Raw genomic sequence first — 27,959 nt, 5'->3', positions numbered from 1 at the left:
CTTCCGGCTCAAAGTAAGCAATTCCGTTACCTAAAGAAAAGCCCTGACTAAAACGAAAAACTTCTGCGTTGCATGTGTGAGCAGTTTGTCAATATTTTGCGTTTTTTAATAAACTGCTCTTTGGAGTTAAGCAGTTTTGAAAGGTAAGCAGGGGATATGATTGTATTAGCTACCGCTAACATTGATTGAAAAACGTGACGTTGCTCTAATTAAATCGTACTTTATGCATGGCTGAACAAAAACATAGAGTAAAATAAATAATTTGTTACGATAAATCATAGCATACGTTAAGATATTAAACGGGCTAAGTCAAAAGTAATCGATTTTGAAATTTTGCGTAGTAGCGGATGGTTTAATTCAGTGGTGCACAACGCCAGCAGACCTACGCAAACAAACGCAACTTTTTTTGTAGAAGTATATATTTACTTGGAGAATGTTTGAGCATAAAATTCGATGTTTACTACTTGAAGTACAAGCTAAAATTGATTAACTGCTTGATTTTCTGAAACTCTGTCGCTCCGCTCACAAGACATGTAGGTGAACGCCTAATAGTTTTCCAAAGCTCTCGAGGGCACTGAGCGATTGATCAGTGAAATGAATTCAGTATGAGCTGTGGTACTCACTGGGTAAAAACTGCCAAGTGTCAAAAACATGTTTTTCTGACTTAAGCGCTATTTTGATCTAGATCTGCTTTATGAACTAATATAAAAGCCATGTTAGAATTTTGTGTCATTTCAGTTTGTTACCCAGCGCTTTCATTGATACAATGATACAATGAAAGCGCATTTTTTGTTTATTTTAGTAATGGGCGCACTAGTGGGAGCACTAATGGTGGTAAGCGAATAAAAAAGATTTAACAATTTCACACTTTTTTAACCTAATTTTATTTTCATTTAGTCCGCTGCTGCACAAAATTGTCAACCACCAAGCGATTTGCCACGTGGGCCACCACCGAATGGTACTCGCCCTAGAGGACCTCCATCGAGAGGTCCGCCACCATGCGGTCAGCCGCCCAGCGGGCCACCACCTAGCGTAGCACCAACTAGCGAAGCACCACCTAGCGGTGCCCCAGCAGGTATGGACATAATTGTTTAAAGAAAATTATTAAGAGTGATTAGATTGCAGAGTCATTACGACAAAAGCTTTCTATTCACATATATTTGATTCAGTATATACAGAGACATTTATGACCAGCAGAAACCTCTGCCAGGTTCCTTACGCGAAATAGAAGCATTGTAAATGGTACAGCACTGAAGGACATACAGCCCAGTGGTGCGGCGATACAGATAAACCTCCAACACAGTAAAATGGCGACCAGCGAACTGCTCATAACACTTGAGGAGGGTTCGGTTTGACGTGGTGGAGATTCAAGAGCCGTGGCTTTCATTGGGAGGAAAGGTTTCTGGGCTCAGTGAGCGCAGCACTCATATATGCTGCGAAATAACCCTACTGAGGCCTTTCTTATGGCATCCTGCTATGTGGTAGTGTCCCTTCATTTGTAAGTCCAACATCCAGCAATGTTCTTTATTTTACATTGAGTTCTGAATGTGATATATCAAGGTATGATTCGATGGTTATTAAAGGACCATCCATCTCCGACCATGCGACCAATTACTCTCTATCGAAGATGCTTTTGACTGCGTATAACAAAGCTTGGACTCTAAAAAGATTCAGAGGAAAAGCATACCCGCCATGGTGGAGCAAGAAGCTGGGGCTTGTTAAAAGACAAGTAAAATAAATGTTTAAGCTGGCAAAGGTCGCGGGAAACGAAGCATACAGGAAAGAGTATAGGGATCTGTTAAGGATTCGCAAGTATGAAATTTCAAGGGCCATGAGAGTCTGATGAAAATATTTCCATAACCAGATGAATCGGCTGCATGTTAAATTCCAGGAAGATTATCTAATAATAAGGCTTATATGGGGTCATGAAATCAGTGGAAAGGGAGAAGCCAAAAAGCCGGCTATCGGCACCTCTGCTTTTGGATGATGGCTTTCAATCAACTGCTCAGGCAGTGTGAGGAAGGAGCCGTTACACTTACAGCGTACGTTGATGACATTGCATTCGTCATATGTACCTTACAACATTGAGATCTTTCATGGATACTTAACTACTCATCTAATGTCCAGTTGAGCGTCAGCTTGGATAAGATGGATATGGTCTTGTTTACCAAGAGCTATAAGGTACGATGGGGTAGGGGTGAGCTTGCAGTAAAACCTTTTGCATAATATACAGAAATCATTCTAGACAATAAGGTGTCATGGAAGCTCAACGTGGAGGAAAATAAAGCCTTGTCGGCACATTTTGCATGCAAAAAATGCCTCCATCGCCCTCTCTATAATTGTATACCTACAGACATTATAAAGCCTATCCTATACTATGTAGTTCTTTCTGGTGAACGGCTACACATGAAAGAAACTATCAAGACATTTTGAGAGGATCTGCAGACTATCTACGACATAGTTTTAACAAATGCAACTGGGCTCAATGCTTAAGGCCACTGAGCTGAGTGCAACTTATATCGCGATTTATGTAGAGCGGCATCAAAAACTGGACGAAAAGACTACCCAGTTACCTACCCGCGTTTCGATGGGGCTCCAAAAGCCACAATAGAGGTGAAAAGTTGGCAGAAAAGGGGATCAAACGGCGTTCTTAATGTTTCGAGTGTACCTAGTTGATTCTAAAGTAAGAAAAAGAGTAGAGTCCGCGGTATGTTGCGTTGAACCGGAAATAAATAGGTCTTATAAACGATCAGATCAGGTTAGCGTTTTCCAGTCGTAGCCGTGGCCAAAGAAATAGAAACAGCTTAAATTCCAGCCGCGTCAACTTTTATATTGACAGTTAAGCAGCAATTTAGACAATCATCTCGCAAAACACAACATTTAGATGTGAGTTAGAGTGTAAGCAATGATGTAAAGATTCGGTATATTCTGACCCCCTAACCCGCGGTAGGTATGCCTGTCGTAAGAGGCGACTAAAATACCAGATCCAAGGGGCTGTGTTGCGCAAACCTTCAGGTTACCAGCGCAATATACAGCTTCTCCAAACCCAATTGTCAATCTCACCTATCCGCGGCGAATCATGTTTAACTAGCAGACGAGGCCCTGGCGACCCAAGCTCCTCATGGAACTTGGGGGTGGGGATTGAGGGATAATGGCCTGAAGGTTTAATGTGGCCATATAAATCGTTCCCGAGATGATCGGGCTAGCACCTTAATGGTGCTGTGTTACCGGAGCGTACCGGATCTGTAACTGGCAAAGGACCATCACATCGATAACACTCCTCAAAGCCTTCGGGGAGCAACCTTATCGCTACAAAAACAACAACAACATGTAAAGATTCGGAAGAGGGAGAAGTACACACCTATATTGGATATCTGGGCATATGGGAAAAGCTGGAAACGAAAAAGCGGTTAAGCTGTATAAATAGGGTGCATCGTACCTTAGACATTCCAACCAGTTTAGGCGATATCAAAAGAAGGAGTGAGTTGCACATGTTTTCCGGAACTGGGCACTCGCAGAGCAAATGGATGACTGTCTCCGTAGAACCGTCCACACACAGCGCCTGCACATGTCGTTAAAGATGATTCCTATTATCTTCGAATGTCGGCCAAATGGCTGGTGTTCCGTAGTGGTGAATGTGATCCTTAATATTTCTTTCCTGGACTTATTCATTGGAGACCTAGTTCTTCTCTGGTTGTAGTCAGGCCATGTTTGCTTAGTGATTATTTCAAGTATCGGCAGATTTGATAAGAATGTCACTTTTTAGTGATAAAAGTGGCCGGTTCCACGTGACTGTATCTCATTTTTGCTTACCCGAGTATATTACAGAAAAAAGGTTCTCTCAATAGTATCTCTGGTTGGAAGGTACCAGGTGAATTTCGAAGATAGATGGCTACTGAAACTTTTAGCTATTCGAAGAAAATCCCTGCACCAACACCGCAGGCCATTTTTGGCACTTCAGTGTAGAGTGAGACTACGCCCTCTTTAAAAAGTTAGTCGTCTTACCAAGCCGTTCTTGAGGAAAACCTCGTCTTGAAATTCTTGTGAAAGTTCAATGTGAGTGATGAGCAATCCGTTGGCGCAACAACTTTAGCGAGTATTCTTTGCAAACTGCTGCCACAATACAGCTCTTCGTTCCAGTTTCTAGACTGCCTAAGTCTGATATCTTAGCTGTCAGGCGTAGGTGGAGGTCCAATGGCAGCTGATTGGGGATAAAATTTAGCGCCTTTGAACACCACCTTCACTAGGAAGGCCCCACATTATAAACTTTGACCTTAGGCCCCAGTTCCTGCTAACTATTGTCTTACAAGATATTACTAATGTAGTACTCTTCTAACATTATAGACTTTCCAGTTTAATTTCTTATCGGTTTCGACACCAAGGTACTTTACTTTCATTAAAAGGGAGAGTGCAGTGCCATTCGGTGCTCTTACTAACAGTGTAATTAATAAAAGATTTCTGTGTTCTTCTCTCCCACAGGTAGCAGCGATTCTGGCTAACGACACTCGATCTACATTACGGACAATGCATTCTTTGTTGCTCACTAACTGATTACGAAATTTGCACTTGCACCAAATATATTTAAATATAAGCACCGTGTTAAATGTTATTAATATAGCATATTTTGTTACTATAAGCATACATATTTATATTATTACTTAACAGATTTTAGTATATGTAAATATATATGTAAATAAATAGGACCTCCATTTTATATGCATTAAATCTTTGTCAGCATTTGTTTTTTGCAATTTTCAATTTTTATAAAAGTTCAGAAAATTACAACTAAAGTTCAGAAAATTACAATTCAAGTTCAGAATTATCAATTTAAATTCAGAAATTTACAATTCGAGTTCAGAAATTTACAGTTCAAGTAAGGAAATTTCAATTTCAGTTCAGAAAATTATAATTCAAATTCAGAAAATTACGTTTCAAGTTCAGAAAACTGAAATTCAAGTTTAGAAAATTACGATTAAAGCCCAGTGTTTCCAATTCAAGTTCAAATTACAATTAAAGTTCAGAAAATTACAACTGGAGTTCAGAATTATCAATTTAAATTCATAAATTTACAATCCAAGTTCAGAAATTTACAATTCAAATTTGGAAATTCCAATTTCAGTTCAGAAAATTATAATTCAAGTTCAGAAAATTACATTTCAGGTTCAGAAACTTGCAATTCAAGTTTAGAAAATTACGATTCAAGTTTAGTGTTTCCAATTCAAGTTCACAAAATTACAATTCAAGTTCAGAAATTTATAATTCAGGTTCAGTGTTTCCAATTCAAGTTCAGAAATTCCAATTTAAATTCAGAAAATTATTATTCAAGTTCAAAAATTTACATTTCAAATTCAGAAACTTACAATTCAAGTTTAGTAAATTACGATTCAAGTTCTGAAAACTACAATTCAAGTAATGGAAATAAAAGTATGTAAGATGGTTAACGTTAGCGCTAATAATTTGATACATGGATATGATCTGTTAAGGAAGCATTGGAATTCTTAACTGACTTAAATAAATTTCGCTAACATGAAGGAAATAGCGAAGAAAAACCCTTGCCCCTCTTCTCTCTCCTCCTCTCATAAGAGGTCAGTTACAAGGACATCCAGCTATATTCTTAGTGTCACAAGCATTGATCTGCATTGAGTATAACTGCAGTCAATGGAGCGCCAACAATCCCGCAAAGAACGTATAAGTACTGCCTGCACAGATCAAGTCTTCCTACACCTGCCTCTCGCAACTCTGTGGAGCTCTCCCCCTTCAACTGCTTCCAAACTGTGGTGTAGACTGAAATAATTTCATGGCCAGAGCGTCCTCATGCACTTGTTGCAAAGAGTTGTCCTCCGTTTGATTTCTAAACTCGGGATGTACACAACTTCGAGAAAACTTGGGGTACAGTATATCCAAGCAAACTTTGCCTCTCTTCTCTCTCCTACTCTCATCAGAGGTCAGTTACAAGGACATCCAGCTATATTCTTAGTGTCACAAGCATTGATCCGTATTGAGTATGACTGCAGTGATGACGAAGATATGACCAGTTACACAGTCAACGGAGCGTCCACAATGCCGCAAAAAATGTATAAGTATTACGTGCATAGATCAAGTCTTCCTCCACCTGCCTCTCGCAACTCTGTGGAGTTCTCCCCCTTCAACTGCTTCCAAACTGTGGGGTCGACTGACATACTTTCATGGCGAGAGCGTCCTCATGCACTTGTTGCAAAGAGTTGTCCTCCGTTGGATTTCTATACTCGGTATGTACACGCCTTGGAGACAACTTGGGGTACAATATATCCACAATTTCCAACGAAGCATCGACGCTTCCGCATATAACATATAAATATTACATTACTTAATATGAATGGGACTTAATCTTGAAAAAATAACACCATACTTATAATTTTCTGATTATGAATTATAATTTTCTGAACTTGGATTGTAATTTTCTGAACTTGAATTGTAATTTTATGAATTTAATTGAAATTTCTGAACTTAAATTGCAATTTTCTGAACTTGAATTGGAAATTTTGATCATGAATTGTAGTTTTCTGAACTTGAGTTGTAAATTTCTGAAATTAAATTGGAATTTCCGAATTTAAATTGGAATTTCTGAACTTTAGTTCAAATTTTCTGAGATTGAATTGGAAATTCTGATCATGAATTGTTATTTTCTGAAATTGAATTGTAATTTTCTGAACTTGAATTGAAAATTCTGAACTTGAATTGTAATTTTCTGAACTTGAAAAGAAAATTCTGAACTTGAATTGTAATTTTCTGAACTTGAATTGTAATTTTCTGAATTTAATTGAAATTTCTGAACTTAAATTGCAATTTTCTGAACTTGAATTGAAAATTTTGATCATGAATTTTAGTTTTCTGAACTTGAGTTGTAAATTTCTGAAATTAAATTGGAATTTCCGAATTTAAATTGGAATTTCTGAACTTTAGTTCAAATTTTCTGAACTTGAATTGGAAATTCTGATCATGATACAAGATTCTGAAATTGAATTGTAATTTTCTGAACTTGAATTGAAAATTCTGAACTTGAATTGTAATTTTCTGAACTTGAAATGAAAATTCTGAACTTGAATGGTAATTTTCTGAACTTGAAATGAAAATTCTGAACTTGAATTGTAATTTTCTGAATTTAAATTGGAATTCCTGAACTCGAATTTTAATTTTCTAAATTTAAATTGGAATTTCTGAACTTGAATTGGAAATTTCGGAAATTGAATTGGAAATTCTGATCATGAATTGTAATTTTCTGAACTTTTGTTTTAATTTTCTGAACTTGAATAAAAATTCTGAACTTGAATTGTAATTTTCTGAACTTGAAATGAAAATTCTGAACCTGAATTGTAATTTTATGAACTTGAATTGTAATTTTCTGAATTTAAATTGGAATTTCTGAACTTGAATTTTAATTTTCTAAATTTAAATTGGAATTTCTGAACTTGAATTGGAAGTTTCGGAAATTGAATTGGAAATTCTGATCATGAATTGTAATTTTCTGAACTTTAATTTTAATTTTCTGAACTTGAATAAAAATTCTGAACTTGAGTTGTAAATTTCTGAACTTAAACTGGAAGCGGTGTAGAAAATAATTGAAAAGGTTTTTCATAATTTTAAAAAGGTTTGTCATAAAATCAATAAGAGTTTTTATAATTTTTAAATCTGGTGTATAAGATAATCCCGACTTATAAAACCCCGAAATACAAAATCCCGAAACGTGTAGTCCCGACACGACAAAATTCCGATAAAACATAATTCGGACAGGACCAAATCCCGAACATTCATAATCACCAATCCCGACACGACCAAATCCCGACATAAAATCGCAACAACATGTAAATTGGTAAATCATGAAGTCATAAAAAATACACATTTTCGGTAGATATTCTATCTATTGTGTAAGCAACTCTGCACAATAACACTTCCCTAACCAACACCGTCTACGTGATCCACAGAATACCTTTATGTATAAATCTTGTAAATATTTCTAAAGTTTAGTAAATTTGACTGGATTGTGTGTTGTCGGGATTTGGAGTTGTAGGGATATTTTCGGGATTGCGTTATGCCGCGATTTTGCTGTGCCTGGATCGTTTCTTGTCGGCATTTATGAAATTTGGCGGCCGATTATGTATTTTCGGGATTCTAAAAGTCGGAATTATTAAAAATCACAATTGTTGCTGTTTTTTTCGTATTTTCTTACATTTTTTCCATTAAGTCTGCTTCAATTTTATTTTATTATTTTCTTCTCAGCTTTCGTTATTGGCTTAGTAAAACCATAAAGGTAAATTATTGTCTCTTTGCTGTATTTTATCTGCCGCAGTAATAAATTTGGACTTAATTATAAACATAAAATGGTTGGTTTTGTCGATTCCTAAATACCAACTTGAGCTTGTATGGCTACTTTGAATGCCTTGTTGCAACTTGTTATTGTTGCGAAGTTTTCGGCTGCCAACTCTTTTGCAATTATGATTGCAAAGGGTCAAGCAAGAAGACGAAATTCTGAAAAAGCGTTTTGCTGAAAGCTCTTTTGCAGCTAAAATATTCCAACTCAAACTAACATAGCAGCTTCGTTGGATTTTGCAGGATTATCACCAACGCACGGGTTCTTCTGAGAGCCTCAATAGCCCTTTTCACTTGTGGTTGCATTTGGCATGCACAGGTGCTGAATGCTTTACCGAGGCACGAGAGTTTAGATGAGCCCTCTGTCTCTTGGACTGTTAAGTTTCGGCTTCATAGCTTCTTCGCATTTCAGTAGCCGCAGTTGTTTGCGCATGTTAGCTCTTTTGCCTAGGTTAGGTTAGGCTAGGTTGAACTGGCCGGTCCATGAGGACCTCATATAGACTGAATGAGTCCGTAGTGGTACCAGAAGTTTATTTTTAGCGACCAAACTGCAATCGCCTATCAAAAATCAGGACCCATGTTATAAACTAACTCCGCCCTCTTGGCAAACACGAGAAGCTTTCTGGGACTTAAGCCACTTGCTGCTTCTAGATTTGTGATATGCGACTATCACGTTGAAAGACTTTAACCCATTAACTTCTTGTTTAAGTAAGGCCCTCTCCAAAGGTTTTGGCGAGTCTTTTCGATGTTGATGTTCTCTTTTGTCGGATATTGATTCGATACGTTTGAAAAATAGCACCATTAAGGTGGACGGACCATCTAGGTTACCATTTAATATGAGCACGTTCAACTTTTAAGGCCGTCCTATCCTATTTTTATGTTGAACTTGGCTTGCTGGGGTCTCGCCTGCTAATTGCGTCTATGCCACGTTCACAATTCTAAAAACTTTTGCCTCATGTGGATGAGGTTGCCAATTGGGCAAAAATTCTTGGTTGGCTCGTTGCCCTACTAACCTTTTTTCTTTTGTTACTTTCTCGCATCATCTTATTCTGACACTAACCAGCGAAAGTTTCGAAAAGGGTTCCTCTCTACCCTCCTTCCCTATTGAGCAAAAGGGATGACAATCGATGTATATGTGTGCAGGCGATTCGTACTTTCAATTTTTCATATTGTATGGAGATATCAATGGAAGTAATTGTATAAAGCTTGGGTTAGGTAACTGTCGAGCTCTAGAATTAATTCCCTGATCCAGTTCCCAGATTTACTGCTGCTATATTGTTGTTGTATCGGTGCTGTACGAGCCTCAGTACCACCTACGTCTCTACTTATATCGTAACAGTTACGTTGCTCAGCAAAAAGACATAAATGTAAGAGCTGTATCCGCTATCTCATCTCGGTACCATTCCATCCATTACTTACATTATCAAAGCCATCTTATCTTCATAGTCATGGTTATTTTGATGGTAATGGGTAACGTAGTTATTGTTGCTATATCTTACCAAGTTTATACCCTTCATCATCGTATTGAAGTTCTACTAGAGTAATCACTTTCGGCGAATTGCCATCTGGCTGTCCCAGCTCCTTCTTTCATGATGAACTAGCGGCACCAAAGCCTCGCTTGCTAAATATTGGTATGATAGGTTCATAATTCTAGCAGCTCCCTACTCGTGTAAGTGAGGTTAGTAATTGGGTCGGATAAGCTATAATTGAGCTGGCAGCCCATTTAAGAGGTTGCGCTACACAACTCCTTTCGTGTTCTTCCCTCCGCAGGGCGGTTGTCTTGTACTAGTCTGCCTACACAAATGAACGTCTTCTCTGCGCAGTTGAGAAGCCACCATTCCAGCTCGTGCTTTCGAATTTTACGAGTCATTTTACTCAAGCCGTCATACTTATGTTAGAAGTTACGTATTCGGGAGCTGTGCTCAGTTGTAAAGGCCAAGTCTGTAATCTTAGCTTTCAGGAAAACACCCCCGACTCCATCCAGAAAATAGTCGCTGACACCACGTTTGAAACTTCTTTTCATGTCAATCGAACGTTTCCTCTGGGATGTGTTTTTTGCGCTACCTCTATGAAGCTTTTTTAATAATCCTCGACGTGTTAACCAACCTGATGTTGAATCTATATATGTAGTGCCTGTAGAAACCGGTACTATTGCCGACTGTTTTGAATTAAAGTCAACCTTATCGGTTTGAGCTCATGAGCTCATCCGACATTGCATGAGATAGGATGAAGACAACGGACAAATATTTGACAGGTTTTGGAGATTAGAACTTTACAATATTTTGATTTATCTGAAAGCACGGCTTTACCTTGGGATGGAGCGTGGTGTTCGTAGAGTACAGATGACGGAAACCTGGTGAGTTCTTGAGTTTAAAGGAGCTGGCTAACGTATTTCTTCACTTGAAAAATATAGTACGAGTGATTTCCACGTCGCTATGGTCGTTCTTGAACCTTTTTGCAGTCTATAGAGGTTCAAGTAAAAATCTGTATCTATTTCAAGATCTTTTACTTACTCATACAAGGGCTCTAAAACAAGAGTCCCAAATAATAAAAATTTCTTTTTTAAAGCAAACATTTATCTTCAAAAAAGGTTTGGTTACTCACTGAGATTTATTGGGGAAACTTATTTCTTTCTCACACTGAACAACTTTTATTTGAAGGGGAAAAACAATAAACATCTCTGTTGCCAAAGTAGTTTAAAAATGTCGCGCTTTCATCATCAATGCCTTTGAGGATACCGAAGTTTTCACAGCTTAGAGAATCTGAGACCATCTGAGGTCTGTGCGCCTCCAGTGCCACTTGGCGACTGTGGCGCTGGACCAGTTTGCACTGAACCAGTTTTCGCTTGAGCGTACTGAAAGAAAAAAAAGTGACAGAAATATACGTTATAGAGACACAAAGTGCACACATAACCCCAACTTACCACCAAACTGAGGTAAACTATTAGAACCACGATTAGAACCAAGATTGTTTTGAACATTTTCGTGTGCGCCTTCAAGATCCGTATAGCATCGGTAGAGTTTATAAAATTAATTGATACTAACGAAGCGGAAGCCACGATAAGCTCGCTTTTATATGGACTGAAGGGGCAGCACGTACTGTATAGTTTAGTCAATTGACCAATTTTCAAAATTTGTGCACTCGTGCGTTAAGAGTTTTAATTGGAGGCGGACGTTTGTGAAATTGAAGAGATGAGCTCAGAAAAAACTAGTTTCCCTTATTTCGTTATTTACTAAACTGTTGTTGCTTTTACTAATAATATTGCTGTCAAATGAAGAGGAGCACGACCAACGTAACATCAAAATATAGAATAATTAAACAAGAGGCCCCGCAGGCTGTTTAATTTCTAACTATCGAAGCTCTCTTCCCGAGCAAAAAAAGTTACCATTGCGTCCTATGACTGTCCATTGATGAGCTGTGTCATAAAGTTGACGAATATCTCGAATATTTTTTTACCTCGTGTAGTCTGGCATTGTCACCGACCAAACCTCGCAGTTGTAGAAAGCAACCTCCTCAGGAAGACGGGCATCACTCTAAATGAACTTCGATCTAGATACTGTAATAGCTTAAACTTTTACATATTCAGAATCAATCACGACATATCCAATGTGTGCCCCGTGTAACGTGTCTTCACGGTTCAACCCTGTGGAAACAGTAAGTTTCCTCGCACACCCGTTAGATGATGAGCACAATTTCTGTGTGTCGCACCTATTGGATGGGGTGAAGCACTGCTACATCAACAACAACGACCGACCTAAATTCCTATGAAATACCATGCTTATATATACGTTCTGTCTCTAGATTTAGGTGCCGTTTACATTGAATTAGCGAAAGTTATCTGAAGAGAAATATCTTCCATAAATCCTTTCCAAAGACTTGGGTCTCTTTAAGCTGCGCACATACGGACACAGCCGTATGCTTCGCAATGTACATAACCGCCATGTGACAAAAAAGGCGGCCAGCGTGGTGTGATGGTAGCGTGCTCCGCCTACCACACCGAATGGACTGGGTTCACACCCCGGGTAAAGCAACATCAAAATTTTAGAAATAAGGTTTTTCAATTAGAAGAAAATTTTTCTAAGCAGGGTCGCCCCTTGGCAGTGTTTGGCAAGCATTCCGAGTGTATTTCTGCCATGAAAAGCTCTCTCAGTGAAAACTCATCTGCCTCGCAGATGCCGTTCGGAGTCAGGTCCCGTCCCGGCAATTTGTAGGAAAAATTAAAAAGGAGCACGTCGCAAATTGGAAGAGAAGCTCTGCCTAAAACCTCTTCGGATCTTATCGCGCCTTACATTTTTTTTTATGGCTTGCCGAATGGACCCCTACTCCTATGCGTCTTTTGAGTTGAAAGTGGACCATGGATATAGCGAGTCGGTATAACGTTTACTGTTATGCCTCTCGGGGAATCGTATGTTATGTGTATGTTATACAGAGTAACGACGATGTGGCCGATGAGCTAGAATGGTGATGGTCGGCTCTTGATATCGAACGAGCAAAGGAGATCCTTGCACACTTGGGACACATAAATCAACGCATCACCCAGCACGGTCTCAACCAGGCTAACAACAGCTGAAAGTCTTGGTTCTTGGAAAACAATTTTTTTCATGAGTGTCTTGGAATTCAAGCAGTACTAGGCCTGGGGAGCTTCTGATATATAAAAACGCAACGTAATGGATATAATTGAATAGTTTTAACATTGGGGGTTTTTAACATTTCTGGATAGTTATTTTTTCATGGGTAGATATATACACATATACAATATGTAAGCGTATCCGACAGACGTTTTTCTGGCCCAAAATGGTATTAAAAAAATGGTTTTTCCTTCTCCCTAACTTTCCCGTCCTCGTATACTTTTCTTCCATTTCTTATTTTATTTGGATCTCAATCTCCATTTTCCCCTAATTATACTTCTTCCCATCCACTACCACTCCCACTCCTACTCCCAATCCTTCTCGAGCTCCAACTCACACCCTCACCCTCACTATTGCTCCCGCTCTGGGTTCTTTGATATAGTAGGCGTAAAATGATGGTTGTAGTTTTACTTCTAGCAATGTAGGTTGAAATTATCGTCTTGTCGATATTTGTCGTACGGAGTGAGCATAACAGACTCGACCATCGAGTCAAAGTTGTGGCACACTTAGATTCATAATCTTCTTATCCCCTTCAGCCGGACACTTTAGTTCCATCTCATTTTATTACATTCACCAATTCTTGTCTAATAGTTTCTTGCTGTCATCAGGTATGCAATACAAATATACATATACAGTGTCAAACCGAAAATTAACAGTGGCCGTTTTATCGAATTTAACCAACCGCCGATTGAGGCATGACAGGTGTAGTATGGATAGACAGCGTCCGGCTGTGGACGGAATCGGTAGACAGGCGGCAGAACACCGGTGAATAGTGTATTTGTTGAAACACATCTTACGATTGCTGGTGTAATCTGTGAACAGTGATCAGGCTTCGGTGAACAATGTATCGGTTTACAATTGTTGTTGTTGTTGTAGCACTAAAGACGCTCCTCGAAGGTTTTGGGCGGTGAGACTGACAAATCGGTTGGAGAAGATATAAATTACACTGGCAACCCCTTGAAAGGGTTGCGCTACTCAACCCCTTGAATCATTTGGGTATTTTAGTCACTTTTTACGACAGACATTCGTGCAGTGGGTTATTCTAGGCCCCTTACCCGCGGGGATGAGTGGACTACTTTCTTATCAATCAGAAGAGGAGTATAACAACGGTTGGACAAGCGGTTGGTAGCGGCGACGAAGAATGCGTGGATCGATTCCCAAGTAACCGGTGATTGGTGAAATACATACCCGGCATGCCGTAGATGATGAATCGCTGGATGTATACCCAGGTAATTAATATGACCGCTTGGCCCCGTTGGTAGGGGCGGTGGACACGCCTGTGTCTGGAAGCAGGAGGCGTTAGGAACTATGTTCCTTCACGCCCAATCTTCGAACACATCAAATGTAGTGGACTACTGAGATCACCTACTAATCAAAAGTGGCGTACCTGTGCAAAATAAGGGAATTACATCTGTTCACGAAAAGCGGTTGAAGTACAAGCATCCTTTATCATAGATCGTGCCTTCGATGACCTATAAAATGCAAACGGTTCCTACTTAAGTATGACTCGTTGTAAACAGTTTGAGAAGTTTGCGCACTCGCGATTAGGCGACTGTTGCGCGAATGAAATGCTGGCAAGTGATTTCTCGCATTTTGACTGTACATTCTCATGCGATTGATAAACGCTGCTGTAGTGGGCCCGTATGTAATGGTACCTATATGAATGTGAGGTGAAGATGCTATTGAATACTTTTGTGATGCTACTTTTCTGCTCGCTGCTGTATGCATTGAATCATGCAGCCAATGGCGTTAGAGGTGATAGGTAGTAGCTTTAAGCTCCCATTCATACTATTTGCCATCAACATCCAAAAACTAATAAAACTTTATCTTTTTAATAAGCAAATACAAATGCAAATAATTCAAACTTCCACATACATGCATACTTTCTTATAGTCAATACGTTTTTCAAGTTGTAATACATTCGATTCCATAAACATTTGCTGCTCACCTTTACACTCACTAAGCTCCTGTCAGCTCATCCATTGGTTGAACATTGCAATGCTCTTTCGGTTGTCAGTTTCTTATGATTGTTGTTGCGTTGTGTCCGTGAAAAATTTATTTCATTTTCTGATGTTCTGATGTTACTGCAATAGCTAAATTTTTTTACTTAGATACACTTGCAATGCTAGTTTAATGCCCGCTATCTTTGTATTCCGCTACGTTTCCGGTTGGTGGCATTCGCGATATCCCAAAGGTATTGAGCATAATTTCCGTCTGGTCTTAAGTTTATGACTGCAGTGGATTTGTATATTTGTTTAATTTATGTCACTGTTTATGCGAAAATATTTAGAGAGAGATATATTTTTGTACATAATCCAATATGTATGTATTAGGGTGGGTGATAGATACTTGCTAAGGTCGGATTATACATCTATACGAACTTCCTGGTCAAAAAGCGTTAGAAGGTTACAAAAATACCCATGATTTGGTAACGGAGGATGTAGTGAGCGAAGAATCGACGGTAGACATTCCAATCCTTTTGGAGGAAATCAAAAGGTTACAGGAGTTGCATATGATCCATACAACAGGATTGCTTGAATAGAAGCGCGCAGCTGCAAAAATTCTAAGATCATCTGAAAATCCTACGATGTTGGACTCACAAAGTTGTACTATCTCTAAATATACAAAACTTAAGGCTCACGACGGGCATATTAATTTGACACTGCCCTCTGGCGTCACATGCTTATTAGTTAACCCTCATCAGTAACAGCAGAGGTAGGAAGAGCGAGCTGTAGGAAGAAACGGTTGAGAAAGTTCTGTGTTCGTTTACTCGCTCCAGCTTCAAGGGCGAAAGGGTCCCAAGATCATAAGTTATCAATTCAGCTTGGTCCCAGAAAACTTTTTATATTTGCCAAAACCGCGGAGTTATTCTATAACATAAGGGCTGGTAGCTAGTTCGGAGTTTTCCGTTTTATCGTCTAACAAGTTCTGGTAGCACTATGTACACATTCAGTCCATGTCAGGTTTTTAATGACCGGCCAATTCAACCTAGAGAGTGCCAAAAGAAAGTTTTTTTGCGGTTGAACTAAAGCCTCAAACTAATACAAAATTTTCATGAACGGTCTACAAATTTCAACTGACTTAGGTACTAGGGATTAGGACTATTTTTTTCGATGTCCGGTACAATATTTACACAGTTGGAAAAAAACAATCAGCTTAGCCCACCCTAGTATGTATGTTTGAACTTAAAGTAGAAGTTATGCGTCGAATTAGGTAATTTTTATAACGTGCACTTTCATTAAAAATGAATTTTAAATGGAACGAATTTGGGAGTCCAAACGAAACGCAAGAATCTTTCAAAACATTTTGTATAGTTTATTTTTGTTGATTTATCAAGTCACTTTTTGGAGCTTCCTTATGAAGTTTAGCTGTACAGTCTCTTTGAAAGTTTTTTCGTAAAACTTTTTTGTAGAGTTTTTTTTTTTTTTTTTGTAGAGTTTGTCATTTCAGAGTATCAATGCAGAGTTTCTTTGTAGAGTTCCTTTGTGGAGTTTCATAGGAGAGTTTTTTGTAGACTTAATTTGTAGAAGTTCTCTACAGAGCTCACCTTTTGAAGCATCCTTATGAAGTTTAGTTGTACATTTTCTTTGAAAGTTTCTTCGTAAAATTTTTTTGTAGAGTTTTTTTTTGTAGACTGTCATTTCAGAGTGTCTATGTTGGGTTTCTTTTGTAGATTTTCTTTGTAGATTTTTTTTGAAGACTTAATTTGTAGAGGTTCTCTTTACAGAAGTTTCTTTACAGAGTTTCTTTGTAGAGCTTATTTACAGAGTTTCATTACAGAGTTCCAATGTTAAATTTTGTAGGCTTTTCTGTTGAAATCTGCCGTAGAACTTCTTTAAAGAGCCCTTTCTAGAGTGTCTTTGCAGTGTTTTTTTGAAGAGTTTTTTGTAGAGTTTCTATGTAGAGTTTTTTATGTAAAGTTTATATGCAAAAATAAGCAATTTGAATTGCAGGGAAATTACTTCATAATGGGGGTTGTATGATGAAATCAGTGGACAGAGGGACGCCGCAGGAAGGGGTGTTATCACCTCTGCTGTGGATGCTAGTTGTTGTTGTTGTTGCTGTTGTTGTTGTAGCAGTGCTTCGCCCCATCCAATAGGTGCGACCAATCACAAATTGTCATCAATGTCCTCTAACGGGAGTCCAAGGAAACTTGCAGTCTCAACAGGGGTGGACCATAATGAGAGGGGTGTTAGAGGCGTTGGTTCCACATTAAAATTAAAGAGATGTGTGGAGACCCATTGCAAGTGGGGCATACATTTTGTATGTCGGGGTTGATTCTGGATAGGTAAGAGTTTAACCTGTTACAGTATCCAGATCGAAGTTGAGCTAGAGTGACTCGCGTTTCCCTGGGGAGTATGCGTTCCTCTTCCGCAAGTTTTGGGTACTGTTCTTTGAGTACTGGATTTACCGGACAATTCCTGGCTAAAGGTCCGACGCCTGTTTGTGGAGTTGGCTGAGGACCTGCTTGTGTTTTTTGGCTTCATACGGCTTAGTTCTCAGGTGCCGTATTTCCTTATAATGCTTACGGAGATGACTCCTTAATCCCCTGGGCGGTGTTGGCTCATCAATCAGATGTCTGTTGGGATGCCCAGGTTTCTGGGTATTCAACAGGAACTGTTTGGTTAGCAACTTATTTCTGTCCTTGATGGGGAGTATTCTCGCCTCATAATGTAGATGGTTTTCTGGGGACATAAGAAGACAACCCGTGGCGGTTCTGACGGCGGTATTTTGGTAGGCCTGTATCTCCTTCCAGTGAGTGGTCTTTAGGCTTGGCGACCATATCGGGGACACGTAGCATGCAATCGGCTGGCCAATTTCTTTGTAAGTGGTAATGGGCGTTTCTTTATCTTTTCCCAAAGTACTGCCAGCATGAGATTTGAGATTTTATTACGGCTCTGGATTTTCGGTACAATTGCTGCATGTTCACCAAAATGTAGATCCTGATCAAACCTCAAACCCAGATTTTGGGGTGTAGGACAGTCGGTAGCGTAGTGCCATCGACGTGGATGTTCAAAATGGCCCATAATTGCAACGTCCGCGTTGTAAATAAGGTCGCGGAGGAATTAGTCAGTGATAATGTTAGGTTTCGCGAGGCGAAAAAAATGGAGAGATCAGGGAGGTAGCCGTTTATTCTGTTGCAAAGCTCATCGATCTGTGGGCCTGGGCCTGTGGATGCTGGTCACCATAGGTCCTGGTTTTTGATTTTGTTGTAAGGTTCTCACGGACCGGCCAGTTCAACCGAATCTTTGCTTCGCAAGGCAGCCGATTCTATGTACCGGAGTGACTCCGTATTTTTCCCGAACAAGGGTTGTCACTTCGTTGTAACCCCATTTAGCAGTATTAAATAACAACAAAAATCGAACCTAACCTACACTGCATCGCTGGCTGTTAGGATTACAGTAACGCTTATAAATATTGATATGATTCAGATTACGCTTACAGCTACGTCAATGATTAAGGTAACAGTTGAGCTTTCAGTTACGTTTATACTTATGGTTTCGGTTACCTTTACATTTACGGTTACACTTATGCTAACGTCGGAATGTACAGTTAGCATTACAGTAACACTTACACATATGATTACGGTTACATTCACACTCACGGTTTCATTTAGTACAGCTACGCTTACACTTATGGTTACGGTTACGTTCACAGTCACTTATGGTTACGTCGAAATTTACAGTTAGCGTTACACTTATGGTAACGGTAACATTTACCGGAACACTTACACATTTGATTACCGTTACGTTTACACCAACGGTTTCATTTATGGTTCAGTTTACATTTACACTTACGTTCACAGCCACCTTTACACGTCTTTTTCCGCTTAGATTTATTAAGCGTATCGAAGTTACGCAATAAATTAAAATTTTGCTGAATAATGCATTTAAATTTCAAAATTTGTTTTTATAGCAAAATAGTTTTTGACTAACAAACTTTTTTAATTTATCAATTTTACACCTCACTAACAAAAAATCTGCAAGCACATATTAAAAACAAAAATTATGCTTACAGACAATTTTTATAGCTAAATTATGAACCCATTAAATTTTTAGTCAAATTATCAAAATCACAAATTGTCAGTCGAATGATTGCCGTCCACCACGAGCTTACTCATTGTGATTGTATCGAAATAAATAAGTAATGGTAATTAAAACAACAAATTGTAGCAATAACTACGTCGTACGCAGTAATTATATATACCACATTGTAGGCGGCAGTGCATGATAAAATTACAACAATAAAGCTAGAATGGGCACACAAAAACAACATAAATTGGGTGCACATTTATTCGTAAATAAAATTAAATATTTATGTGGAAAGAGCAGAGAAGCCAGTTTTTATTTGTCGTCGCATTTTGTCAAAAGGAGGGATGTGCGCTTTTTTCGATTCTGAGTTTTTCTTAGAATGTTCTAAATTAGTTAATGTGAAAAAATATATGGATTTCTCAAAAACAACAAATTTTAAAACTAAATTTCTTAACATTTGGATGTTTACACATACATGTTTTTAGCAAAAGAGCGACGATATGTAGGTAACAATATTGCTCAGCAACTTTCACATGCGTTATGTAAACATAACCGATTTTAGCTGTGTATCAGTCTGCTTGAAAAAGAACTTTGCCAGAAAAGAGTTTTCAAAATTACTATTCCTGATTTTTTATAGAAAATTTATGCATCTACTCTCGAAAAATTATCGATTTATTATTCAAAAATTATCGAATTGTTATCGAAAAATTATCGATTTACTATCGCAGTATTACCAATTTCGGTATGTTGTCACGTTGTTATCGATGAATTATCGGTTTGTCATAAAACAGATACCGTCATCTAAACTCGCTATTTAACAAGCCGTTGAGAAACCAATAACCGATGAAGCGGCTATAATAAACCGACAACTTTCGATTATAAGCCGATTAAAAAGTAATAACTAGTTGGTACCGGTTGTAACAGATAAGAAGCAGACGAAGTTCTTCTTAAAAATCTCGATATTACTTGTTTCTCAGTAGCCATGTTTGGGCGAAGTCGGCCAGGTGCTTTGATCTTGACGGCAGCGTTTCCATATACACCGAAGGAACGTCAGAGTTAGTGGTGGCCCCTATTCACTCCTTCCAGCTAACCGCTCCAACTCTCCTTCCAACTAATCGCTCACTTTAGTGTCTTCCAAACAAAAGTATCAGCCATCATTTAAGCTTAAGTTAAAATACGGACAAACAATAATTGCAACAAAATCCTTATTTTTAGCGACAGCCAGGCTGCTATGAAATCCGCTGGCTCTTACTCTTTTAAATCCGAACTAACACTAAATAGTCACCGATATCTTCAAGAGATTGTCCAACAGAACCGTACCCGACTCAAAATCGGTCCAGAGCAAAGGCGCTTTGAGGGAAACTGCATGGTAGACAAACTCGTATGGCATGGCAAGGTACGACCAGGCAGATACTTCCTCACCGAGAACGCTTAGGTATGCCCCTTGCCACGTGCAAACAATTGCTAAGCGAGTACAACCACCGCCTACGAAAAATGGCTACAATGTATCCTGTAATCCTTCAATGTAGCTTATATTCTATTTATTTTTATTGTCATGCACCTATGTTATTGTAATGAATTTTGGGGGATTTCTTATTACTATGCACTTTCTGCTAATGTTCGAATCGCTGAAATGTCGAATAAAAAACTCCAATATTAGGTATTACAAAAGGGTTTTTATTTAGACTACTTTGGGAGTAGCACTTGACAACTATACTTCACAACTAGCGTGGTTAAAATCAAACTGATTACTGATTCCTGAGCTTGTGCCACTTTTATACTCTCGGCTAACTCGTTTGCCCATTTCCCTTTACGTATAGATGTTTCACGTACATGCCTTCTAGAACAGTTATATTTCATGCTTGGTTATTTAGCTACATACATGTATATCTGTAGTTTATGCTTTGACTTCTAGCCATATGCATGTGTACGTGTGAGTAACAACTTCTGCACTTATCTGTGTGTGAAATAATCTCTCTGTTTCAAGCAGCTGTTTATGTGTGTGGAATATTATTCTTTGCCTTGCATATAAGTGTGGCTGTTTGCTTTAATGTGTACATGTACATAATTGTGGCTGCTTGCCGTTTTTGTTGTGTGTTTATTTACTAACAGCATAGTGATGCTAATATTCGTCACAGTATTATACTCCATTCAGCATTGCAATCGCAGAGTCCTTAGATATTCTGTTATTCCCTTATAATTTGTTAAAATTTACAAATTTAATTGAGTGATAAATAAATTTGTATAGCTTTCATATATGTAAGTCTGTATGTAGTGTGTATGCATATGTACGGAGACAAAATTCCCAATACTAACACTTTAATATAAATACTAAAGTGCGTGAAAGAGCGATTTTGGTCGGGTCACTGCAGTCGCTCAAAAGGTCAGCCAATGGACGGCAACACGAAACCATAAATGTTTAATTGAGCTACGCAAGTATTTATTTATGCATACATACACACATATGTATATGGTTGTAGTGATGTGTGTGTGTGTGTACAATTTGCATTGTTATACTCAGTTGAGCAGAGCTCACAGAGTATATTAATTTTGATTGAATAACGGTTGGTTGTACAGGTATAAAGGAATCGAGATATATATAGGCTTCCATATATCAAATTCATCAGTATCGAAAAAAAAAATCGATTGAGCCATGTCCGTCCGTCCGTCCGTCCGTCTGTCCGTTAACACGATAACTTGAGTAAATCTTGAGTTATCCCGATGAAATTTGGTATGTAGGTTCCTGGGAACTCATCTCAGATCGCTATTTAAAATGAACGACATCGGACAATAACCACGCCCACTTTTTCGATATCGAAAATTTCGAAAAATCGAAAAAGTGCGATAATTCATTACCAAATACGGATTAAGCAATGAAACTTGGTAGTTGAGTTGAACTTATGACGCAGAATACAAAATAAGTAAAATTTTGGACTATGGGCATGGCACCGCCCACTTTTAAAAGAAGGTAATTCAGAAGTTTCGCAAGCTGTAATTTGGCAGTCGTTGAAGATATCAAGATGAAATTTGGCAGGAACGTTACCCTTATTAATATATGTCTGCTGAATAAAAATTTGCAAAATCGGAGACCGACCACGCCCACTTTTTAAAAAAAATTTTTTTTTATTTAAATTTTAAAAGAAAAGTTAATATCTTTACAGTATATAAGTAAATTATGTCAACGTTCAACTCCAGTAATGATATGTTGCAACAAAATACAAAAATAAAAGAAAATTTCAAAATGGGCGTGGCTCCGCCCTTTTTCATTTAATTTTTCTAGGATACTTTTATTGCCATAAGCCGAACAAAAATTTACCAATCCTTGTGAAATTTGGTAGAGGCTTAGACTCTAAGACGATAACAGTTTTCTGTGAAAAAGGGCGCAATCGGTTGAAGTCACGCCCAGTTTTTATACACAGTCGACCATCTGCCCTTCCGCTCGGCGGTTAACACAATGACTTCAGCAAAAATCGATATATCTTTACTAAACTCAGTTCACGTACTTATCTGAACTCACTTTGTAATGGTGTAAAAAATGGGCGAAATCCGACTATGACCACGTCCACTTTTTCGATATCGAAAATTACGAAAAATGAAAAAATGCCATAATTATATACCAAATACGAAAAAAGGGATGAAGCATGGTAATTGGATTGGTTTATTGATGCAAAATATAACTTTAGAAAAAAAATTTGTGAAATGGGAGTGACACCTACCATATTAAGTAGAAGAAAATGAAAAAGTTCTACAGGGCGAAAACAAAAGCCCTTAGAATCTTGGCAGGAATACTGTTCGTGGTATTACATATATAAATAAATTAGCGTACCCGACAGATGATGTTCTGGGTCACCCTGGTCCACATTTTGGTCGATATCTCGAAAACGCCTTCACATATACAACTACCACCACTCCCTTTTAAAACTGTCCTTAATACCTTAAATTTGATACCCATATCGTACAAACCAATTCTAGAGTCAGCCCTGGTCCACCTTTATGGCGATATCCCATGGCGTCCACCTATAGAACTATGGCAAACTCCCTCTTAAAATACTCTTTTATACCTTCCATTTGATACACATGTCATACAAACACATTCCAGGGTTACCCTAGGTTCATTTTCCTACCTGGTTCTTTTCCCTTATTTTGTCTCCATAGCTCTCAGCTGAGTATGTAATATTCGGTTACACCCGAACTTAGCCTTCCTTACTTATTTTATTATTGTTGCCGCACTCATTAACTCCATACCCTCACACATACATAAACAAAATTTAAAGAAGAGTAAAAAACCTACAGGAAAACGTATGAATTTTCAACGCTTATGCATTTGTATTGCGCGCATAAATATTTATGTTTGTTTGCTGTTTTCTGTAGCAAAATATTTGTTTATGCATTCATTTAAATATTATATATATTTTTAAAATTTCGATTGAAATAAGAAATCTCTGTATTTGATAGCAACTCTGCACTTAGCTGAAGCTGACAATATACCATTGAGAGTTGGTGGTGAGTCGGCAAAAGGTTGCGTCATTTGTATATGATGGAGAGTCCGCCTGTCAGGAGAATGAAGTGAAGTAAGTTATTACTATTAGATATTTAGTACAAGGTTTCTCCTGCAGGTTCAAACCTCCTACATTAGGCCTGGATGAATCCGGGACCTTATACCTTCTAGTAAACAAGACCATATTTGTCTACTCCGCGTTGGCGCTTAACCCTACTTTAAATGCCTGGGTATGTATGTATATCCCACAGCCGTCATAGACCCTGCTAGAGATACATTGCACCAAATATTTAGAAATTGTTCTATCGGTAAAGCTCAATATGGAGAAGCGAGTGAAGGAGACCTCGGCACAACTTTATGCATGTAAAAGAATGCTGACGTGTATGTGGGGTGTGTCGCCCTCTCTCTCATTGGATGTTAATAGCGATAGTAGAAACCATCCTATATATGGGGTCTTTTTTGGTGGACGGCACCTCCAAAAAGAATATCCTTCAAAAAATTAGAGGGGGAATGTAGGCGTAAACACTCGGCATAAAATTAAAAAAGGAACACAGCGCAAATGAGAAGAAAAAAAGGCCTTAATCTCCTCAGAGGAAAATCACGCCAAGTATTTATTTTTTATTTCATATGGTGATGATGCCGGCTTTTGGACATCGGTACCATATCCTTAACGATTTTGAACATTCCAGGTACATGCCCTCAAATCATGATCTTCAAACTCATATTCCGTTAAACATTTGTCGTGGTCATCAACAAAAAACACGCCGTACAACAGAGGTTCGCGTCTCCGCTATTAAGCACAACTCGTTTTGAAGCGAGTTATTTATACACTGCTTTCTTCAATAATTGCTGCTAGATGGGTCTCTTTGCACGCCTAGCCTAGAGAGTTGCAAACATACATGTGTAGCTAATATAGGTTAGGTTAGAGTGGCCACCTATGCGAGCACCAGTGAACTTAAGCCCAAAAGGCTCTATTGTGATATCACGTGGATCTCTCCCCTACCCAAACCAACAGGTGGATTCAGCAAACGTCAGGAATTTCTTAGGCTCCAACTTAGCCAGATCACAAAGATCGTCAAAGAAGGGAGATCTGAGAGATTTCTTCCTCTTGCACCAAAGCGCACGATAATCGCACAGCAAATGCTTGACTGTTTCTATCTCCTCTTCGTCTATGCAGCTCCTGCAGTAATCATTATATGGAGTACCCAGCCATTGTGTTTGCTTCCCGATTGCTATGAGGCCGATTATATGTACAACCACCAGAGATATTTCCCCCCTTGCAAGAAGAAGACTTCGCGTCTCGGGTCCCATTCAGGCCACACGAAGTTAGTGTGGTAGCAGGATTCTAGATTGCTCCATCTCATACCCGCTTCCCTAAGGAAAATCCCTTTCAAATTGAGCTTACACGAGATAATATAAGCGTATTAAAGAGAGTTATAATTCAAGGTTTGTTCATATCTTTTATTGAAAAATGTGTCTACTTTACAGGTCCCAAATTTGGCACCCAACCCAGGCACGGGGTTTGAACTTTGGTCACCTTATACGACAGGCATACCTGCCGTAGGTATATTCTAAGCCCTCATAACCTGCGGGGAAATGAAATAATTTAATCTTTCCCAATCACACGCTAAAAATTGAAGCACTGAAATTTGATGGACCAAGGTCCAAAGATTTTACTCGCCATCCCGTGAGGACCTCACATAGACTGAGTTAGTCCAAAGTGCTCACATTGGTCCAAAATTAGCTAAAAACGACTCCGACCTTACTATGCGTAGGCGCTTCCCTGGTTAAGACATGACTTTGCCTTCTGAGTTATTTGCCTCTTGGAAAAATGGCTCTATCGCAACAGGTGACTAGAAGTGCCTACATCAGTCCTTTGGAGATTTGTTGTAGAACTCATTCTGCAAGCGACAAACTGGAGGCTTTATTAGCTTATGCAATAGACACAAGCTACAAACATAATTTAAAAGGTTTTTGTCTGTCTGTGATGGAGGGGATATTGGAAAGATGATCGAATTTAGCTTCAAGGACGCTCTCTACTTGAATGACTTAACGGACCTAATCACAGCTACTCGATAGCACCTGGTGCTAAGCTAGTGCAGAACGCTTAGGTCGAAGGGACTCTGGTACAGGCTCTGCTATGCTACCCTTGCACATCCCCTCTCCCAATCTTATCCATAGGAAAATCTTTTGTTTCAAAATCGCGTTCGTGTTCTTGTCAGGGCAAGACAATTATGACGGAAGTATTCGTCATTCGCTAACTCATTCTTACACCTGAAGCTGCGGATAGCTGAGTAGTCCTTGTATTTTCAAAGCATTGCCATAAAATCTTCATCTTTCCTAGTCTTGCTAATTATATCTTTCGCGGCACAGTTCATAAATAGAGCGATTTGCTGAAGGATTCAATCAGGAATTGACGTCATTAGGAAATACATTCATTCATTACAATTTCCGTTTTGCAACTTGAGCGGAATCTTAGAATTACGGACTTTGTTCCATCGCAATGGGCTTCCTAGTAATTGGAATGAGGGTTTCGCGCGCATTCTGGATTTCGATAAAAGGAAAAGTATTGGTGAGGAATGTGGTGCAGAACTCTCAAATCTAATGTGTGTCCGAAAAAGATATTTTATTCTTTAGTGACACGCTAAATGCCTAAATAAAACTTTCAAGTCCAATAATAAACATAACACTCAGAGAGTCTTCTCATCACTTCTCACATTTCGACGAACCACTGTTCACGCGCACCATTGGCCTTTCGTATTAAAAGACTTTCATTGCCAATTGTCAAACTTTTTTATCGCCTTATTAACTCATTTTTGTGGTGTCAATTTTCATAAAATGCCGACACAACAACAAAAAGCCAACAAAATCTACTAACAATTGAAAGTGAGAAAACAAAAAAGTAAACAAAAACGTCAAACAAAGGCGTACAAAGGACAAGCGCTAGTTAAAAAAAGTGTACTTTTAGGAGCAAGGAGTACTTAGGCGGAAAGGAGATGGTTGGGCAAGTGTTTGTAGACACTTGAATTGGGTGTCGCACAAAATTGACGCATAAAATATGCTACAAGCAGCGCAGATTGTCTCGAATTACAAAGGATCGTCAAATAATTGGAAAGAGTAAGAATAAAAGACTTCTTAAAGCAATCGGCTAAGTAGCTAAAGGAATTTTAGTTTCTTGGTTCTGTAGGGAAGTTTTTTTTGAGCTAAGCTCCAGTTGAAACTTCAGTTCTAGATAACGTATATTGCTGTCGAAGCTTATTGTGGAGCCGAATCCAAAAATTTTGTTGCTGCTGTGTTAACGATAACGAATCCTAAAATGTCAGTTCGAAAGGGCTGCGCCAGTAGAAGAAACACGTTTGCGTATCTACTGTACTTGAACTCTCAGCCTATAATGGTTTTTGGAGGTTTTTAATGCATCTAAGTTCCTCTTCAAGCTTTTAACATGCCACAATCAGGATTAAGCGTGACGCCATCTGCTTTGCCAGAGCGATGCATTCGCACCTGTAGCTCTATAAAGCGATTTGTGTATCGGATTAACTTAGCTTACTTAGGTGATATCGTGAACTGCAGTATCTCGTATAGTACCAAGTGAGAGTTCGTAGGTCCTGCCTGCTTAGATTAATGAGTTTGGCCCGTCTTTGCCCTGGACATTCAATCAAAACTTATGTTTTCCTTTGTGTGTGCCTTTTTAGTGCTCAAATAGCCCTGGACCATAAAATCGTGTTTTGCTGGGTAGTCTGCTTGTTCATTACCTTCATATCTCTGATGCCCGCGTAACTATCAAAACAAAATTCTTGGATTCCAGATCATTTGGGACTCCATTGTCCACAATGGGCACCTCAAATTCCTTGAGATTCTGAGCGTAGGGAGTATTGTATTATATAGTTGCAATTACTTTCGTATGCACTGTTAGATTTTCACTATAAAGCTAAAAAGTCTTAGTGCAGCAACTTTTACCTCTTTTTCTATTAGAATATGGAAGGCAGCTATTCCCACTAAAGACTATGTTACGACCATTGTTGACTTTCAGGCACATTATATAAGTAATCCTTCACTACAATCTACACATACGTCTCAAAAATGGATAATGAAACTGTGGATTGGTTTTACTAAACTAGGCCCTAGATGGCCAAAAGAGTTAAAAAATTGATATAAAGTAGGCTATAAAGCTCCGTATGACCACCATTGGGTTTTATTGGGTTTGGAGAACACGAAGGAAAACAATAAGAAGGCGACGCACCTGCTGTGCACCAACCGGGATGATTATGAGATCTCATTGCAACACCTTTACTAAACAAATCTGTAGTGAGAGTTCTTACGGGTGTTATCACAGTTCACTTTGCTATGACGAAAATACTTTAGATGATAGCATATACCAACAAGCTCCTCTGCAGAGGCTGTCAAGATGAGGGAGAAGAGCGGTCGATTCATAACTTTCTCTACCGATATCCAGGG

At 38.7% G+C, this 27,959-nt stretch overlaps 1 protein-coding gene across 1 annotated transcript; it reads left to right on the top strand.

The window, feature by feature from the left end:
* The first annotated feature begins 747 nt into the window (after positions 1 to 747).
* LOC137235641 (uncharacterized) lies at positions 748 to 4,725 on the top strand. Its single transcript, XM_067758534.1, has 3 exons — positions 748 to 834; positions 898 to 1,075; positions 4,480 to 4,725. The coding sequence occupies exons 1-3, from the start codon at positions 775 to 777 to the stop codon at positions 4,497 to 4,499; spliced, it is 258 nt and encodes an 85-aa protein (XP_067614635.1). The 5' UTR covers positions 748 to 774; the 3' UTR covers positions 4,500 to 4,725.
* The last annotated feature ends 23,234 nt before the right edge of the window (positions 4,726 to 27,959 follow it).

This window comes from Eurosta solidaginis, unplaced genomic scaffold (genome assembly GCF_040869045.1).
Source record: "Eurosta solidaginis isolate ZX-2024a unplaced genomic scaffold, ASM4086904v1 ctg00000623.1, whole genome shotgun sequence".
NCBI lineage: Eukaryota > Metazoa > Arthropoda > Insecta > Diptera > Tephritidae > Eurosta > Eurosta solidaginis.
This window is presented reverse-complemented; position numbering and strand designations above follow the sequence as displayed.